The 20,253-nt window shown below is 48.4% G+C and overlaps 1 protein-coding gene across 1 annotated transcript in view; it reads left to right on the top strand.

Moving 5' to 3' along the window:
* The first annotated feature begins 13,572 nt into the window (after window positions 1–13,572).
* Window positions 13,573–20,253, top strand: part of LOC132660583 (guanylate cyclase D-like) — a 47,869-nt gene continuing 41,188 nt past the window's right edge. Inside the window, exons 1-2 of the mRNA XM_081790164.1 lie at window positions 13,573–13,658; window positions 14,003–14,195. Coding sequence (XP_081646290.1) covers window positions 13,573–13,658; window positions 14,003–14,195 — 279 coding nt within the window. The remainder of the gene's footprint in view (window positions 13,659–14,002; window positions 14,196–20,253) is intronic.

Raw genomic sequence — 20,253 nt, 5'->3', positions numbered from 1 at the left:
ATTTTCCCATATAAGGCAATGTTCCTCTTTTGCAAACATAAATTAACATTCACAGGTTCTGGGATTAGGAAGTGAATATCTCTTGAAGGGTGGGGGGAGTTTTTCTCCGCCTACCACAGGGGCCCAGAAACCTGCCTCGACTGAGTGGTCTGGTGGATGGGAACAGGCTTTGACCCGGCAGCGCCCCGTGAGGGCTGACAACCGGGGCTCAGCCAGGCTGATGGGGTGTCTCAGGGGACACCACTGTGGGTAGATGGCACTTAAGGACCTACCTATAGGAACGGGGAAAAGGAGGTGGAGTTGGTGGTGTACGTGGGGACTCAGAAGGGACTGAGGGTAAGTTTCTAGCTCACAGAATGGGGGTTTGTAAAACAATGGAAATTTGGTTAGAAAAAAAGCCTTTACTGCTTTTTTGTGTACATCTGAGTCATTTGCATTTGGAACCCATTACATGTACCCATGTATATACATACCTCCGCAATTGGGGCTCATCTGTTTTCTTGTAGGCTAATTTTTCTTAACTTTATAAAACTCCCTAAACAGTTTTCCATGTCATTAAATATTCTTCTACATCATCATTTTCACAACTGCCTTTAACACTCCATTGACTGATACACAATCCTATATATACACCATCTCGTACTTTTATAAAATCTTATAAAGCCACTTTAAATCCCTTTTTTCTTTTCGACATTATGGGAAATCAATAGACTTAGGAATATCTTGCAAGATTGTTATGAGGATTAACTCTACTGTATGTAAAATTTGAAATTGTGATCCATTCAAAGCTGGTCACAGTTTTTTGTTTTGTTTTGTTTTGTTTTTGCCAAATTTACTTGACCGTTTCTTATGGCAGTAAAGGTGTCACTCGAATTAGAAACCTGAGTGTCACTCGGGCCTCCCACTTTCTGACCGTGCCCGAATATCCAGCCAGCTGCCAGATCTTATCTGTTCTGCCTTTGAAACTCCTCTGGGATCTGCGGGCTCTCTGGCTCCTCACCACCCTCCTCGGGGTCAGGCCCTATCACCTGTCCCTGCACTGTTACATCAATCTCCTTGGCGGTCTTTGCTTGGGTTCCCCCCAAAGCAGCCTCTGAGACAAGGACTTGGGTGCACATAGTTTATTTTGGGGGTGACCCTAGAAGTAAATCAAGCAGCACAGAAAGTGAGGAGAACAAACACAGAGAGTAGAGGGAGGAAGGTGCTTGGGGCCAGAAGCTATCAGCATGGTTGGAACTGTTTCCTGAGGCTGCCTGCGAACTCCAGGTGGTTTAAGGTGACCCAGGGCGGGACATTCTAGCATCTGTGACTCTGGTCTCCACTCTGCATCCACGGTGGGGGGTCTTTCAGAGACATGGTGCTCCAGGCTGAACTGTATGAAAATGAGGAAGCAGGTGGAGGGGCGGTGGGACAGATTGGCAACCAGAGTGGGGCTCCCTGAGGGACCGCCCTTTGTGTGAGTTCAGGCCAAGCTGAGCTAGGCTGGGTTGTTCTAGACAGGAGGAGGCCATGGTGTGCGAGCAGTCCTCAAGACACCCGATTTTATTTGGTTCAGGTCAAATTGGAAAGGTCGAGTCTTCAGCATCAGGTGAGAGGAAGAGGTGACCCAGGAGGAGGCCCAGGGAAGCCACCAGGGTGTCTGCATTGGCCACAGACGGTCCACATGCAGATAATGGAGAGCTTACCCTGTGCCTTTTGACTACGGCACAAAAGGTATAACAATGTATTTAAATCAGCACTAATGACGATATATATTATTTAAATCAGCACTAATGACTATATATAATGACAGCAATAATGACTATATATGTGTGCGTGTGTGTGTGTGTGTGTGTGTGTGTATATATATATATATATATATATATATATATATATATATCTGTAGATCTTACCAGAAAAAAAGTATGCCATTCTTGGAATATTGCCACTATTGGAAAATAAATGAATAAATGAGAGACTCATGTGTGTCATGAGATCAGCTGAGAAAGCAGCTGTCTGGAAGCCGGTGACTTTCCCCAACAGCCCCGTGACTGGCCTTGCTGATGGGAATCTCAAAGAAGCCTGGGACTCGGTTCCCCGTCTGGCTATTGTGTGGCCTTCAGCCAGAGTGGCCATCAGCCAAAGCAGACCCTTCTGGGTCCTCTTAAAGGAACAGGTTTCTTTATGTGCTAATTAAATAATTAGTTTAGCGGCCAATTTCCTGGGCCGGGTCCTGGGACACAGAGGGGGTTCAGATAGGATTTCTGCTCTCAGAGGGCTCACAGTTAGGAGTGGCTAAGATGGGAGACAGAGCTGAGTACTGTGATGGGGGAAGCATGGAGACCCCCAGGTGGCTGGCTGGGTCAAGGGGAACTTAAGGCAGGGATGATATATGAGAGGGCCTTGACGAATGAGTAGAAGTTTACTGGGTAGGAATGATGTAGGGGGCAGGGCAAGAGAGTATTCCTTCAACTCCATTTATGGAGCTCCTGCTCCATATTATCAGACCCCCTGCTAGGTATTAAATGGATGAAAATGATGAACACAAGAACCCTGGTTTTAAGGAAGCCCAGACTCAGAGAGGCAAAGTGACATCCCGCGAGTCACACAGCATATGAGGGGCAAAGCAAGGACTCAGAATTCTCCAAGTCCCAACCTTTTCCCACCCTTACTGGGCACGACTCTGGTGGACAGCAATAGGCAGCTGGTGGGGACATAGCTCCCCATTCTAAGTGTACCCCAGCATGCTCACTCCAGGTCACCCCTCTCTCCCCAACATCTCACACAAATGGATGTTGGATATGCCTTTGATTTCCATGCCTTTCTCCACCTCTCACGTTGGAGACTGCGAAAATATATGTCCCAAGTAAGGCCAAGGCAGGTCTCCAGGCCAGATGGTCCTGTGGGAGGGTCTTGCAGAGATAGCTGGAGAGGCCAAACCCAAGCAAACATTAGCACTAACAGCTGTGATGAAGTCGGGGTCTGAGCCAAAAAACAGCTCTGTGTCGCCTACAAAGTGTAAGGGGAAGGGAGAGAAGGCCAGAAGCAGGACATGGAGGTTAATGTGTATGGCAATTTTTTGTTTAAGGTTTATTTATTTTTGAGAGCACACAAGCAGGGGAGGGGCAGAGAGAGGGGGACAGAGGATCTGAAATGGGCTCTTCCCTGATAGCAGCAAGCCCGGTGTGGGGCTTAAACTCACGAACCTCGAGATCATGGCCTGAGCCGGAGTTGGATGCTCAACCGACTGAGCCACCCAGGTGCCCCACGAGTCTGGCATTTTCATGACCTAACCCCAGAAGTCACATGGCATCACTCTGGCTGTACCTTTTTAGTCAAGGCAGTTATGAGCACCTGTCTGGTCCAAGGGGAGAGGGTATAAACTCTACTTTTTTTTTTTTTTTTAATATATATTTATTTAGAGAAAGAGAGAATGAGCAGGGGAGGGACAGACGGAGGGGGAGAGAGAGAATCCCAAGCAGGCTCTGCAATGTCAGTGCAGAGTGTGACGCAGGGCTCAATCTCACGATTGGTGAGATCATGACCTGAGCTGAAAGCTAGAGTCGGCTCCTTAACCGACTGAGGTGTAGGCACGCCTAAACTCTACTTCCTGAGGGGGAGTGGCAAGATTCCGCAAGAGCAGGTGAGATGGGAGATACTGTAGCTGCAATCTTTGGAAAATAAAACGTGCCACACCCACTTTTGCAGCTCCTGTTGGGACCTCAGGGTATCTTTCGGCGAACAGAAGTTCTGAGGTCGAGAGCGGTCCAACTTACTGCCCGTTTCCCTTTCGGTTGGCGTTTTTGCATTTTTAAGTATCTTATTCCATAAAGGAAGTTCGTAAGGGAGCGTTCCTACGCGTTCTCCAAAAATTAACAACAGAAAAGTTGGCTCTTGCATTTGAACTCTTAACCCATCTGGAATCGATTTTTGTGTTTGGTGTGAGGTGCAGGTCGCATTTCGTGTTTTGCTGAAGGATAACCAGAAGCGTCAACGCCAATCAGTCAATGGTCCTTTGTTCATCTGCAGTGCTGCTGTCAGCTGTCATATCTCCACATGCGCACGGGCCCATTTCTAGGGTCTTTGCTGTGTCCCATTGCTTTAGTTGTTTACTGCTTGTGCCGACACCCACACTTCCTTAATTTCTGGGGTTTTATAAGCCTCAACAGCTGGTCAGGCAGGCCGCTCACCTTATTTTTCTTTTTCGGGAGTATCTTGGCCTTTTTGCTCGTCAATTAAAAAAAAAAGAAAGTTAAGGGCGCCTGGGTGGCTCAGTTGGTTGAGCGTCCGACATCGACTCAGGTCATGATCTCACGGTTAGTGAGTTCGAGCCCCGCGTGGGGCTCTGTGCTGACAGCTCAGAGCCTGAAGCCTGCTTCAGATTCTGTGTCTCCCTCTCTCTGCCCCTTCCCTGCTCATGCTCTGTCTTCTCTCTGTCTCAAAAATGAATATACGTTAAAAAAAAAATTTTTTTAAGAAGTTAAAATCAATTTGCAAAATTCTCCAAAAGTTGTTGGAATTTTTATTGGGATGATATGGAATCTACAAATTGATTTGGAGAACATTGACATGGATAATTGATCATTTTTTATTCATGCATCTTAAATACGTCCCCATTTTTGAAAGGTCTTCTTCAATGTTTTTCAAGAAAGCTTAAAATCTTTCTCCATAAAAAAAAAAAACTTTCATATGTACAATGCCAAACCTTCAAGAAACTAAGAACCTAGATTCATAAAACATCTCCATAGCAAAATCAAAGTCAGTGTGGTAAGGGAAAATTGTAGGCCTACAGGACCTGTGAACGCCTTTGTGAAAACCCCAAAGAAAACACAAGCAAAATCTAGGGCATCACACTCCAGGAGCCTTTCCCGAGAACCGGGGGGCCGGCCCCTTGCTCCCGCGCAGGAGCCTGTGTGGCTGGGGCGCCGCCTTGGGTCATGAGGTCCAGCCTGGTTGACCTCTGAATGCCTACCCCTGAATGCCTACTCCAGACTTGTCTGAAAAAGAGGTATAGACCCCTCTTGTGCTGTCTTTTTAAGTTGATTTCAAGGTACATTTTAATTTTTGTTGCTATTATAAAGGCATCTTTTTAAAAATTACATTTTTGAACTTTATGTTGCCAGTATAAAAAAATGCAGCTTCTTTTTATGTATTTATCTTATACTCACTCATCTTGCTAAACTCTATTATTTAAATTATTTGTTTGAGGGCTGTTTGTGGATTCTTTGTAGACAATAGTATCTGCAAACAATGAGAGTTTTGTTTGGCTTTTTCCTTTCCTAGCTTTATACTTCCCATTTCTTCTTGTTTTATTGTGCTGGCTAAGGACGCCAGAACAGAGTTTCACAGGAGCTATGCGGCAGGAACACTTATCTTGTTCCTGATTTTAAAGAGGATTTTTAAAAAACAACTCACTATTGAATCTATTTGCTGGTGGAGGTTTTATAGGTATTCTTTGTGAGGTTTAGGAAGCTTCTCTCTCTTCCGAGTCTAGGAGATTTTTGTTTGTTTCATCATGAATGAACACTGAATTGTGTTGAATCCTTTCTTTCCCCATCTATGAGATGAAAATGCGGCTTTTCTCCTTTAAACTGTTAGTGCTGAATATTAGGTAAGATAAAATTTGGCCAAGATAATACTAGCTTAAACATAAGAGGGGTCTATGCCTTTCTCGCAGACAAGTCTGGAGTAGGCATTCAGGGGTAGGCATTCAGAGGTCAACCAGGCTGGACCTCATGACCCAAGGCGGCGCCCCAGCCACACAGGCTCCTGCGCGGGAGCAAGGGGCCGGCCCCCCGGTTCTCGGGAAAGGCTCCTGGAGTGTGATGCCCTAGACTTTGCTTGTGTTTTCTTTGGGGTTTTCACAAAGGCGTTCACAGGTCCTGTAGGCCTACAATTTTCCCTTACCACACTGACTTTGATTTTGCTATGGAGATGTTTTATGAATCCAGGTTCTTAGTTCCTTGAAGGTTTGGTGTTGTACATGTGAAAAATTCTTCATCTTGAGAGTCTTAATGAAAAATTTTAAAACGATTTCACATTTATAGCGAAGTTGCAACTAGAGTACACAGAATTTATTTTTTTCCCGAATGAGTATTTTAGTGTTTCCTACAAACAAGGGCATCTTCCTACGTAACCACAATAGGACCATCAAAATCAGGAAATGAACATGTGTACATTACCATAACCTAGCCCTCAGGCCCCATTCAACTTTCTCCAGTTGTCCCAATAATGGCCTTTGTGGCCGAAGGATCCAGTTCAAAATCTCCTGTTATGTTGTGTTTCTTAGTCTCCTTCACATTGAAACAGTTTCTCAGTCCTTCCTTGACTTTCAGGATCTTGGTATTTTGAAGATTATAGGCCAGTTATTCTTGCCTTGCCCTCGTAGAATGCCCTTCAGTTTTGGTTGGTCTGATGTTCTCTCATGATTAGATTCAGGTTTTGAATCTTTAGCAGGAATATCACAGAAGTGACGCTGTGTTCTCAGTGCATCCTATCAGGCTGCACGTGATTTCAATTTGTCTCATTACTGGTGCTGTTTGATCACCTTGATTGTGTTTGCCAAGCTTCTGCACAGGAAGATTACTGCAGAAAATTATTCCTTTTCCATCTGTAATGAAAACGTATTTTTGTGGGTATTTTGAAATGATATAAATATCCTGTTCCCCGTCAAATTCTCCCTCCCTCCTCCTCTCCTTCCTTCCTCCCTGACAATTTGGACGCATGGTTTCTTATTTTATTCAGTGAATTATAATGTTACTATCATTATTTATTTTCATGTACAAAGTGTTCCAGATTAGACAGTGACTTCTGTGTCTTTTTGATATATCCCCATCCTTAAGTACTTCCTCACTTTCCAGAACAGAAGGCTCATCTTGTTCTTTTCCTGCCCCGGGAATAAGCCATTTCTAAAAGGAGCCCTGGATCTTTTTAGAAGCCAAGATCTAGATACTTGGGGTGCTCATCGCTATTGGGGTTTAATTCTCCCAGGTCTTCTCAGTGGAGAGAGCTAAAAGCATATCCATCTGGGGGTGCCTGGATGGCTCAGTCAGTTAAGCATCCGACTCGATTTCTGCTCGGGTCATGATCTTACGAACCATGAGACTGAGCCCCGCATCAGACTCCGAGCTAACAGCGGAGTCTGCTAGCTTGGGATTCTCTCCTGTCTCTCTGCCCCACTTGCGTTCACACATGCACTCTCTCTCTCTCAAAATAAACATTTTTTAAAAAGCCTATCTATCTGGAAAACTGTGAGTTCACTCCACTCCCTCCAGTTCCACTCCAACACCACACAGCTAATTCTATATTTTTCTTTCCATATTTATGACCTTCTCCTCCAACAGTGAGAAACATGGCTTCCATGATACTGAGTATGTTTATTTATTTGAGATATAGAACCGATCTCTATAGCCACTGAGCCTTCCTTTATGTGGACACCCTTCTCACCCTTTCTGTGTTCTGCTACCCCATCCCGGACTAGACCCTCATACGGGTCCAGGGGCCTGGCAATGGGAAATAAAGGTTAACATTTGTTGAACTGATTCACGCAATGCTCAGTCTTTCTTTAGTAACCCTCACCAAGAAATTCAAGGCTTATTCTACCAAAATCTCCTTTAATTTTGAATTGTCAATGAAAAAGAGACCATTTGTTTTCATACCTGGGAAGATAATTTTTTCTTTTTGCTTTCTCTTTTATTCCAGTATAGTTAATGTGCAGGGTTATATTAGTTTCAGGTATGCAATTTAGTGATTCAACAGTGCTATATATTACTCGGGGCTCATCACAATAAGTGTATTCTTTTTTAAAAAACATTTCTTTTTAATGTTTATTTATTTTTGAGAGAGAGAGAGAGAGAGAGAGAGCGCGAGCCTGAGTGGGGGAGGGGCAAAGCGAGAAAGGGAGGGAGACACAGAATCCGAAGCAGGCTCCAGGCTCTGAACCGTCAGCACAGAACCTGATGCGGCGCAAATGCACAAACCGTGAGATCATGACCGGAACCGAAGTCAGACGCTCCACCGACTGAGCCACCCAGGCGCCCCGCGATAAGTGTATTCTTGATCAACCGGGAGGAGAATTTTAAAAATAATGTCAAATGGGGAAAACACACAGTTAAAACTCCCCTTAGAAATCTCATACCCTCAGAAACATTGCTGGACTCCTGATTTGAGACGCTTTTCCTCAGCTGCATGCTATTCTTCCATATCTTGGTGAGCAGCGTGCACTACGGTGGGTCACCCGTTCTTGATAACTATGAATTGTGGCGAAGCACATTAGCTTCTCATCTTTTCTGCAGGTTTCTTTCTCTTTTCACCATCTTTGTCCCCTGTATATTAAGCTTGATTCTGCCACTGGCTTGCTGGGCCTCAATTTTCTCCTCAGGAAAATAGAGGGAGGGTCGAATGTAGATTTTAAGGCCCTCCTGGCTTTGCCTTCTCCTACCTCCCATCTCTGCCGTCTCTCTTTTTGCTCCCTGTCTACTTAGCATATACTCTTTCCCTTCTGCCTCTGATTCTCTTAGAATTTCTCTTTCTCTTTCTGTGACTTTAGTCTTTGCTGTGACTCTGAATATCTACCCCCTATCTTAATTTTTCTTCCTTGAATCTATTTCTTTTTTTTTTTTAATGTTTTAAAATTTTATTTATTTATTTTTGAGAGAGACAGAGACAGCATGAGTGGGGAGGGGCAGAGAGAGGGAGGGAGAGGGAGAGAATTCCAAGCAGGCTCCACACTGTCAGCACAGAGCCCAACGTGGGACTCGAACCCGTGAAACTGTGAGATCACAACCTGAGCTGAAACCGAGTCAGATGCTCAACTGACTCAGCCACCCAGGCACCCTCTTGAATCCATTTCTTTCTCCTTCTTCCTTTCTCTGTTTCTAGTGCTTCCAACTCTACAGTTAGAACTATAGACTCTGTCCCTCTCTGCCCTGCTCTCTGGCTTTCTACCTCTTCCTTGTCTGTGACAACGTTGCTCTGAATTCTGTTTCTCTTTCTGATCACTGATCCCCAGTTCCCTGCCCCGCTTTGTTTTCTCAGCCTATTTCTGAACCAGTGTTTCTGGGTCCCCCCTCCTTCCTTGTCCCTGCCCAGAGTCCCCTTTCCCATCCATGTCCTGGCCTGGGGCTGGGAGCTAGGTGCCACTGCCACGCGGCCCCTACCAGAGCCAGGCTCCTCCCTGTAATGGAAACAGCAGCTGTGAGGCTGGCCCCAGCGGGCATGTTGGGCCCTGTTGGCTGCCTTTGTCTCAAAGAAGGCTCATAAAGTCTCACACAGCACTCAGAGAGGACGTCCAATCCTGTCACAGCCCAGACCCAGATAGTGGGCATCGACTGCACAAGCAATCCCCAACTATATGCATGCACGCACATACACACACACACACACACACACACACACACAAGCACGGCTGGGCATGAGCACTGGCAGTCATTTCTCATCAGGAACTGCTGCTGGCACTCAGGTTCTTGTAAACAGTGTTTCCTCTCTTTGAAGTCTACTCTGGCCTTAATTGCAAGTTTCCAGTCCTTGGAATGTTCTCCTTGTAGGCATGGAGCAAGACTCAGTAGGGAGAGAGAATTCTGACTTATCCGAGGGTTAGGATCTGGCTTGATTACCATCAAACCCACAGGGATTTCACCTTGCAGTCCGGACCTGTGCTTTCCAGAATCCAGACCTCACAGACGTTTACTGAGCATCTCCCTACCCGTGCCAGGGGCACCTGCCACCCCACACAAGCCTCACAGCAGTCTCGGGAGGCAGGTGCAAATGTCCTCCGTTTCACGGGTGAGGAGGCTTAGGCTCCCAAGGTCACAGGCCCATCAGGAAGAGTTTTCAACCCCGTACAAGTCTAGCCTGCTCACTCTGTCCTCCACCCACTGTGACAACCCGAGGATGCGAATGTGGCAGTGGGAAGAGAAGCCAAGAGACCCTTCGAAGCAGACCTGGACGGATGGTTCTAGTCCTGGAGAAGACACAACAGAAATAAAGTCAGATCTGCTATCCCAGAAGCTGCCATGGTATTGTTGGATTTCTGACCCCAAAGGCTGGAGATCTGCATTTTAGGGGGGAAGGAGTGTGACCGTCAGGGCTGGGGACAAGCCACATCACATGTAGTGTGTCCTTAAAGGAAGCAAAAAGTGCCCAAGAGGTGGGTGGGCTGAGATGTCAAGGTGGGAAGCAGCAGGCTGCCTGTTTGGAGGCAGCTGCTGGTGGTCTTCTAGCACAGGGAAGAGTGGCCTCCCTCCCGACTGGCTGCCCAGGACCCCTTGATATGTAGCCACAGGGGGCTCCTTAGGCCTCCGTGGCCTAGTGTCTGCTTTGTGCATTCAGTTCTGTTCCCAGCTCATGGTTAGTTCTACAGACACCGTGCCAGACCTGCCTCGTCTAGGGTCCTGAGCCCATGGACAATAACTTGATAGCAATTCAGGCTGCAAAATCTCAGCCTCACGCCCTCCAGGGCGCTGGCAGGGGCCCATGTGACAAGCGTGGCTCACTTTCTCATCACATTGTGGGTTTTTGTCTTCTCGGTTCTCCCATCTGCTCCTCACCATTCGCTGCTGGCTCTTTGTCCACAGGCGGGTCTCCACCAAGCTGCCCTCTGTTGCTTCCGCGCTGCTCAATCAGTTTGCTGGAGATCGGGGTGAAACGGTAGTCCGCGGGCTCGATGTCCCGCACACGCGTGAGGAGGGAGGGGACGAGGTTGCCCAGGCCACAGGGTCCACTCCAAAGCGTTGTTCCCACCTCCTCAGGGGCTTCCGCCCTCCACTAGGCTGCAATCCTCCGCCTTCTCCACGAGCTTAGAACAGGGGCCCTGGCTTAGTGGTCCCGTCTCCTAGTATCATAGACGGAGCTGGCACCGAGTGGGACATCAGAAAGTGTTGATGTCACGGGCGAATGAAGACGCGAGTCTCAACAAGCTGGATTCGCGAATAGGATGTGCCCAGAGGAGCTTTATCAGAAATGAATGCAAAGATCCCGCTCGAGCCCGGGGAGTTCTGCCACCCGGGAAGACGCAGACCCTCCAGGTGGCAGAGGCTGGCGGCTCACCCTGACGAGCAGCACTGGGGGCTCCTGAAACCCGAGTGGGTCCTGGGCCCGGTGTGGTCCCACCCAGCTCTACCCTGGCCCGCAGCACCTTGGCGGCTTCTAGATGCTGCCTTACGAGAAGAAGAAGGGCAAAACAAAGCATCCCTGCTCTGCCTTGGGGTCCTGTCCCAAAAAGGGAGGCCTATCCTGCGCAAGCCGCTTTCAGAAATAGCAGCACGGCAAGTGTGGACCACCTTCTTGCTCAAGACCAAGGCCACGGCCCAGGCTAGGGCACCGGCTTACCACTGGGAGCCCCCTTGCTGTTGTGTTCTGGCTGGACACTTCCTCAGCCTGGCAAGGCCGCTGGCTCCAGGGAAACATGGCATTGGTTTGCTGTTTATGTCTTTGAAGCCGTATAGAACCAGGCTTGGCTTTCTGCAGGGGACGGCCTGTTGACACAAGCCCAGTCTGAGGCAGGGTGAGCCAGGCCTGGTCCCTTCGATAAATCCCTGGCAGGGAGCAGGAGTGACCACAATACATAAAATAAATGCCAAAGGAAACACTCCTGAAATACCCGCCGAGATGGCAAATGCACACCCAGCTGCCAGAAGACGGGCAAGTCAAGTTCCACATGAAAGTCTTAATTTCCCAGGGCACCTGGGTGGCTCAGTCAGTTGAGCATCTGCCTTTGGCTCAGGTCATTATCTTGTGGCTCGTGGGTTCGAGACCCACGTCCGGCTGGGCTTGCTGCTATCAGCATGGAGCCCATTTCAGATCCCTTGTCCTCCTCTCTCTGCTCCTCCCCCACTTGCACTCTCCCCCCAAAAACATTTAAAACAAAATCTTAATTTCCCACATTAATGAAGTGCACCTGGAGCTCCTAGGCTGGCTGTGAGGGGGGATCAGGTATCTACTCATCATGACAGGGTGGGCTTCCTTACCTCAGTGTCTCCAAGAATCTCCCTAGCCTCTGAGCAGCTTCCCTCCCCCAAGTCTTCCACACTCACCTAGAACTGTCTCTATTCCCCAGAACGGCTTTTATCCTAATACAACTCTCTATTTTCATAGAAATCTCCTTAGGATCCTTAGAGACCACCTCGTACTTGCTGGGTGGCCTCAGGGAGGGCAGACAAACCTCTCTGAGGTTTGCGCATCCCCTAGAGTGCATCTCGTTTAGTCCCCAGGGCCAGCCTAGAAGGTACACGTATTTTGTGTATCATGTTACAAAAGGGAACCCCTCCGGGGTGTGAGGTACTCCCCAAGGTCCCCCTTACGGGAGGTGGACTCCTGGGTCTGACTCTAGCCTGTGCTCTTTGCTCCTCGCCCTGCACCCCTATGGACCCTGATGTCTTTCCCTCCCTCGCCACCCTGCCAGGGCTGCCGACAATATGCGGGCCAGGCCCTCTGTGGGCTACAGTGCCCTCCTGCAGGGCCAAGAAAGGCTCCTCTGCCAATTGTTGGAGCCTTGGTGCCCTCTGCTGGATAAAGACTGAAATACCAGCCTGAGTCCACACCGGTACATTGTCTTTTGAAAGAGCCCTTATTTCTTCATCCATCCCTCTGCGTCCATCCTTCCATTCACCCGCCCACCCGTTTTTTTCTGACGTCCTGCAGCATCACCCTCACTCCCAGGGGCCCCCTGAAGCACCCCCAGCTCAGGCTTTACACCTGGCTTTGCGTGGGCCTCAGTGACGAAGAGCAGGAGACGAGGAAGCCCCACACCGTGTGCCTCTTTCTTGCTTGTCACATCCATTGTATACTTCGTCCTCACGACAACCCTAAGGATTCCGAGGATACAATACAACACAACATACAACAATACGACACACACATATTATCTAGCTGGTAAGTGCCAGGCAGGGTCTTGGGGACCCAGGAATGAACAAGACAAGGGAGGTCTGTCCTATCTCACAGGAGTGTAATGGCTAAATAGATTATCACATGCCAAGCACCTAGAACAGTTCTAAACATAACGTGCACTGGGTGTTGGCTATTGTCATTATCCTGACTGTTGGCTATTTATTGGTACTTTACGTTTGGTGATGCTTCTTGACTCTCCAGGGCTGATGAAGACGATGGGGGGCAGCATTGTTCTGTGGGCAGAGTGGAGAACAGGGACGCAGGTATTGAGGCCGGAGGGAGGCTGGACAGAAGCCTTAACAGCCAAGCAGCCCCACATCAGGGCAGCTGGCCCAGGGACAGTGAGTGGTTCACCAGTGGACGTGTGCAAGCAGGGGTAGAGATACCACAGGGCGTTCCTTCCCTGTGTGAGAGGCACAGAGACCACTTACAGCTTCTTCCTCAGCTGAAGGCTTCCATTTCTCCAGGGGGAACAGATGGAGTGGACCCTAACGCTCCTGTAGAGAGCACTCCCTCCCAAGATGAAGAAGCACCAGGCCACCTCCTGCTAGCAACCCTGATGCCAGGCGACAAGCCCTCTGCTTGTGACTCAGTCTCCACCAGACCCTGGGAGACCAGTGAAGACCTTGCCAGCCTTCCCGGGAACTGCCTCCTGGTCCTAGACATGCCGCCACCCTTATAACTTGCTTCAGGCAAGCTGCCTGGCTGATGCCGCGTGCCACAGACACAAACCCTCCCTGCCGGCCTCTGCCCGAATTGCAGATTCACGAGCAACATAAGTGGCTGTTGTCATGGTAAGACTTTAAGTGTGAGGGTGTTTCCCAGCAGTAGATAATTAGAGCGTCACACGGCACTGTGCTGGTCTCCCCAAGAATTCAGAGATCATATGCTTATAGCATGTATGGATGCGTCTTGCATAAGCCAGGTCACTTTGTACAAGTGATATACCTTTCCCGAATCCTGTAAAATGGGCACAACGATAGTAACATCTTGAAAGTGCAAACGTACTTTCAACAGTAAGGTCTTGAAAATGTATTCTGTGTCCCTCCCCTACCCCCATACCAGCCCCTTGTCTTCAGGGTAAGATTTAAACTACTGAACCTGGTATTTGAGACCCTTTTTCATTCTGTCCCTCCAGCCTCATCCCCTGCCGTGTCCCCAGCCACAGGAAGTCTGCTGTTCTCACGCTCCCACGTCTCCAGACACTTGTCTATGCTGGTCCCACTGCTTCCAATGCCTTCCTCTCCTACCTGCCTGGAGGACTGCTGTGGACACCCAAGACCTGGCCGGTGACACCTCCTCCTGGAGCCCTCCTTGCCTCTGCCCAGGAAGTTGGTCCCCTCTTCTAAGCTCCGTGTGCACCTTGCACTTTCTTCTATCAGGGCTGTTGTTGCCGCGGGACTTTCTCTCTGGAAGCAGACAGCAGACCACGACCCCATCAGGCATGGAGGCCATTTCTGATCGCAGGGCTGGGCACTAAGGACAAACTAGTTAAAGACAGAGTTGGTCAGATGAGCCCTGGTGACAGCAGTGCCGGAAGGCTGTGGATCCTGGCAGACAGCGGGGTAGAATGTGTGGGGCCCTCACTGTGTGGGCCACAGTGAGCAGTGTTTCCTGAGGTCTCTGGATGCCCAGTGCGGGAGGTCCCAAGCCAGAAAGATGGACAGACTCCAGAAATAGCGTCTTCCAGATGAGTGGAGATTTGGGCCCAGGCCAGCGCATGAGCGGTGTGTGTTGACCTTGACCTTCTTTCTAGGCACGCAGCCAACATCTGGATGTACCTGCCGCACTCTGGTCTCTGCACATCTGCTTGTGTCGCTCCTTTCTCCCGAGGTGCCCCCTGTGATCTGCTCCTGGGCAAACCTCTCCTTCTTCAAGGCCTGGAAGGACTAAAGCTGTCTGCTCCTGACTCTCTTTGGGGAAAAGTGGCTGCACTGGTGTCTTTCATCTGCCCGCCCAGGTCAAGTCTTTACCCTCTTTGGGCTCCAGGGGGCTGGCCTGTATGCACAACGTCAGCAGGGTCTCTTACCCTCTAGATTCCTCCCTGTAGGATGCTGCAGTCTGGCTGTGCCCTTTCACCTTTCGAGGCAGATAGCTGTCTTCTGGGCTCCAGAAAACTCTCTCCTCCCTCTTCTTTGGGCCTGGGGAGGCAACAGTTCTACCATTAGCCTCGAGTTACTGCAACACTCTTTAAGGCACCCCTATCCTCAGCTTTACAATAGGGATAATCTGAGGCAAACAGGATGAGTTCACGGCCTCTGGTAGTGTCACTGTGGCTCAGATGAACATTAGTGGCAGCACGGGTTGCAGTGCACGTTGGAAGACCAGTCGGCACATCAAGTGTCCTTGGCACTTGGCCCAGTGGCAACAATACTAGTCATAAAGACGGGGGAGACACCCGGTTTCTTCCTACAGCCCAAGAGAAAATACATAGGAAATAAATGAAAACTTACGATCACATAATTGAGAAGATGCATGAGCCACGGGAGGCTTCCATGAGAGCTTGAAGGAACGAGCCTCTTAGGTCCTGTGACTACCAGAGAGATAGAGCAGGACCAAACCCAAGTTCTGGTGGTAAAGGCTGCAGAGTGACAGGATCCCCAGCCCAGGTGTCTTACATTGCACATGGGGCACTAACAAGGAAGGAATGGCCATTGGGGAGACATGGTTGGGGCTGAGAATTTTTGACCTGCAAATTCCCCCAAACCTCCTTTGCCAGCCCCTCCCTCCATGTCAGAATGCACCCACTTCTCTGCACAAAAGCCTTTCGGAGGTCGAACCAGGAGGAGTCCTTCTGGAAGGTGATCCTTACGCTCCTGAGAACACACCCTCATTGTTCTTCATGGCCCATAACTGGGGCTTAATCCCAGCATGGCATGGAGGAGAAATACAAAGCCTGTACCACAAGAAGATTGTCTATACAGTGAAATTCTTAGGAGACTTTGTCAAGGAGTGCCTGGGTGACTCAGTCGGTTAAGTGTCCAACTTTGGCTCAGGTCATGATCTCACGGTTCGTGAGTTTGAGCTCCACATTGGGCTCTGCACTGACAGCTCAAGCCTGGAGCCTGCTTTAGATTCTCTGTCTCTCTTTCTCTCTGCCCCTCCCCTGCTGTCTCTGTCCCTCTCTCACTCAAAAATAGATAAATAAACATTATATAAAAAGAAGACTTTGTCAATCTATATTGGCAGGAACCTGTGGGAGTGGATTACAAGGACATTAGACCCAGGGGAAGAATTATAAGGCTTGACAGGACCAAATGGCCTAGCCTGGGATTTGGGGTTTCATTTTTTCATTTGATCACCTAGGAGTGGTTTTAATTGTCTCTAGTTTGCCTAACTGAAATTTGAACACGATGATGATCTCACTGGTTGAGGTGGAAATGCCAGAACTTCCTTAGAATTCTGTGTAGGAAAGAGTCTAAGGTCTCAGGAAAGTAAACATGTTGAAACAGATCTATTATACACAAGCTGCTCATACCCCTAGGAGAAGCTGGAGCACGCTCCCTTCACTAAAGTATGAGGAACTCACTCATGGCAGCAGGTGGTGGTGGCAGAGTGAACTCATATTCTTTTCTGTGAACAACTTCTATCCATTTAAGAAGCAGTTAATGACTTGCTCCTGGCCCTGGTAGAGATGGAAACAGACACATTACAGACACTCAGTGACTGTGCTACCAGAATTACAAGTGAACTGGGTGTTATCTGATGCACTGAACCATAATATTGACATGCACAGAACCACTCCTTAATAAAATGGAGGTGGCAGACACGACCAAGCAGGTGGCTGAGGCTCCCATGGTACCTACTCCTGTTTCTGCCACTTCTCCCTCAACCCACACCCATGACCTTATTGGGAATTCCTTATTACCAGTTAGTGGAGGAGGAAAAAGTGGGCCTTGTTCAAGGGTGGATATCATGATACTCTGGCATTGGCCAGGAGTGGAAGCTACATTACAATCCCCAACCGAAGCTGGCTTTGAAATACAAGTGGTGAAGGGAAATCTCCCCAGTGGGCAGAACTTCAGAGGATCCCTCCGGTTGTCCATTTTGTGCAGAAGGAGAGATGGCCTGAGGTCTTAGTTCACTTTGACTCATGGGTAGTTGATAATGGGTCATCTGGATGGCCAAGGTCTTAGGCCATCCTAAGGATAGGAAAATTGGTGTGAATGAGGTATGTGGATGCATCTCTCAGAATAGGCACGGGGTGTGAATGCCCCACCAGAGGGGTATCTATGACAGAGGAAGTCTTCAATACTTAGGTGAACAAGATGAGCTGTGGCTATCAGTCAGCTGCTTTCCAGCCACCCCAAATGCTTGTTCAATGGGCCCACATCCAGAATGGCCACAAGAACCAGAATGGAGGCTGCGTGTGGGTTCCATAACACGGACTTCCATGGTTCATCTGACTATTGCCACAGCTTAGTGCCCAGCCTGCCAACAGCAGAGACCACACCAAATGCACAGACTGGCACCATTTCCTTGGGGGGAGGGATCAGCCAGCTACCTGTTATATCAGATCTCTCCCCTCACAGAGGAGGCAACCCTTTTTTCTACTCGCAGAGATAGGAATAGAACTATGCATAGATTTGCTTTCCTTGCCCAGTGCTTTTGCCAGAATTGTTATTCCTGCATTTGCAGGAGTGCCCTATATTACCATAGTGTGTTCTACAACAATGATCTGACTAGGGGCACAGATGACTGCAGAGGAGCTGTAGCAGGTGGCTCACTGGTTTGGCTTCATCTCCCATGATCCAGAAGCATCTGGCTTGATGGACCTGTGGACTGGTCTGCTGAAGGTTCAGCTATAGAACGAGCTGGGAGACACTAGCTCGTACTCACAGGATGCAATATACGCTTTATATTAATGGCCAAGTGTGTGGTCTTCCTGTAGACAGAATGAGCAGGTTGGGAACCAAAAAATGAAGAGGAGTGGCCTCTCGCTGGAAGAGTGTTTGCTGTCACCTGTGCCCGATCTTGGACTTGGCAGTTTGGAGCTCCCTGTGTCTAGGAGAGGAACAGCTCCACCAGAGAATGCAGTAATTCATCTTAGGAATTGGAATTTGAAACTGCCCCTTGACCATTTCGAGATCTTCATGACCCTGAATCAATAGGCAGAGAAGGAAGTCACACTATATAAGCCAAAGCGATGGGTCCCCATTGCTATGAGGAAATGTCATTGTTGCAGGGAGGACTGTGACTGGCACCCAGGACATTAACGGATGAGCCTGTCAGTCCTCCCTTGCCCAGAAGTCCCGGTCAATAATCCACGGAGCAACCCAGTAAAGAGCAGACCACTGAGGACTCAAGATTTTTTAGGAATGAGGGTTTGGATCCCTATACCAGGTGGAGAAGCCCCACGTGAGGTGCTGTAAGAGGATGAGGGGGACATAGAATAATGGCAAATGGAGACAGCTCTGATAAGCACTGTATTTTTGTGTTTTATTTTATTATTTTTTTAGAGAGAAGAAGAGAGAGCATGCGTGCTCCCGCATGTGAGTGGGAGAGGGGCAGAGAGAAAGAGAAAGAGAGAATCTCAAGCAGGCTGCACACCCAGCACAAGCCTGATGTGGGGCTCAATTTCACAACACTGAGATCATTACATGAGCCAAAATCAAGAGTCAGACGCTAAACAGACTGAGCCACCCAAGTGCCCCTGATTAAGCACTTTAGATGACCAATCAGCTATGGAGATGGGGACTATAGCAGCCACGTGTTATGTAAATTGCTTCTTTTGTGCCCACTTTGTTATATAAAGGACACTAGTAGTGACTAATGTTTTTTTTTTTTTTTACTGTTTATTTATTTATTTTTAAGAGAGGAGAGAGAGAGAGAGAGAGAGAGAGAGAGAGAGAGAGCATGAGCAGGGGAGGGGCAGAGAGAGAGAGAGAGGGGGAGACAGAGAATCCCAAGCGGGCCCCGCACAATCAGCACAGAGCCTAATGTGGGGTCAAACTCATGCACCCTGAGATCATGACCTGAGCTGAAGTCAAGTGTTGGATGCTCAAAAACTGACCCCCCAGGTGCCCCATGACTAATGTGTTAGTCTCAAGTGGTTGCAAGGTGAATTGACAGTACCTTGTTAATATGGTAGCCGATGAGACTTTGCATGTCTATCTTAGGGACAAGACTTCACTGGATGAAAGACAGGAGTGAATGCTGAGAGGCAAAGGGGTGGACTGTGCCACATACCTTCTCCTTGCCTGCCAGGTGATCTCCTCCCCTCGCCTACTCTGACCTGGGAGGCTGGCTTGCGTGGGAAACACCATCAAACCTCTATGCCCGCCGGCTTCTGCTTGGATTTGACCAAGGAGAGAACTGGAGGATCAAGAAGAGTGAGATCAAGATATTTGTTTCCATTGCTGCTTCCATGCAGGATTGTCTTGGGTTGGCTGTATCCCTCAACCAAAGGTCATTGCCCCCATCAAGGCAGCCTTCTCTCATAACTTTACCCTTCCAAGGTCTGGTAACTGTGCCCTCCCTTCCCTTTGGGGCCAAGAATGGTAGCAGCTCTGCTGCTGCTAACCCCAGTTTATAGCACAAGCTCTACATCCTTCTGTTAATAATTCTTTGGTAAATAAATCCTCCCAGGATTATCCTAATTTGCATGTGCCTCTGCTTCTAGCTGAGATCCTGACTGCCATAATCTTCTTTCTTTAAACATCCCCCTTTCCTGTCTCAAGGGCACTGAACACATTCTGTTTTGAATCATGTGATCTGTATCTGCATCTAGTCAGTGCTCAGTAATGGTGATGATAGTGATTATTATTAGTAATGCTCATCATTTACCGAATGCTTTAACACTCACTCATAGCTTCCTAGTGAGGTAGATATTATAATAGTATCACTGTTTATTGATAAGGAAATTGAAGCTCAGAGAAGCTAAGTGACTTGCTTAGGGTCACTCAGAGAGTATTATGGTTGAGGATTTTAACTGAAGTCTGTGGAGCTCAGAGTTCCCTCCTGGTTACTGTTGCCAGGACGGGTTTATCCACTCTGAGATAGGAACTGTTTGTTCCTTCCATCCAAATACTGTCCCCAGTGATTGTTTATGTCCCTACGTGTCTAAAAGTAAACCTTCGTTCTCTTGGAGCAAATCATCTTGTTGTCTTTGTTACATAGCAGATACCCCGCGTTGGAAAATCCTAGCAAGTCTGTATCTACCATCAGACCTTTAGTATGAGAATGACCTTCATGTGACCTTCCTAAGAGATTTTAGACTACAGAACAATGTCCTGCCCGGAGTATGGCAGGGAGTAAGAGGGAGATGATAGAAATTAGGGATGGAGTGTGGAGGGAAGGAAAGAAGATGGTTCTGGCTCTCCCCTTAGCAAAGTCATAAAGCAGATGATTACAATTTTCATAGGGAAGCTTGGGTTCTTGTTCTAGCCC

This window comes from Panthera onca, chromosome D1 (genome assembly GCF_046562875.1).
Source record: "Panthera onca isolate mPanOnc1 chromosome D1, mPanOnc1 haplotype 2, whole genome shotgun sequence".
In the NCBI taxonomy this organism is placed as follows: domain Eukaryota; kingdom Metazoa; phylum Chordata; class Mammalia; order Carnivora; family Felidae; genus Panthera; species Panthera onca.
The sequence above is the reverse complement of the archived record's forward strand: the minus strand, read 5'-3'. Positions and strand labels throughout refer to the sequence as shown.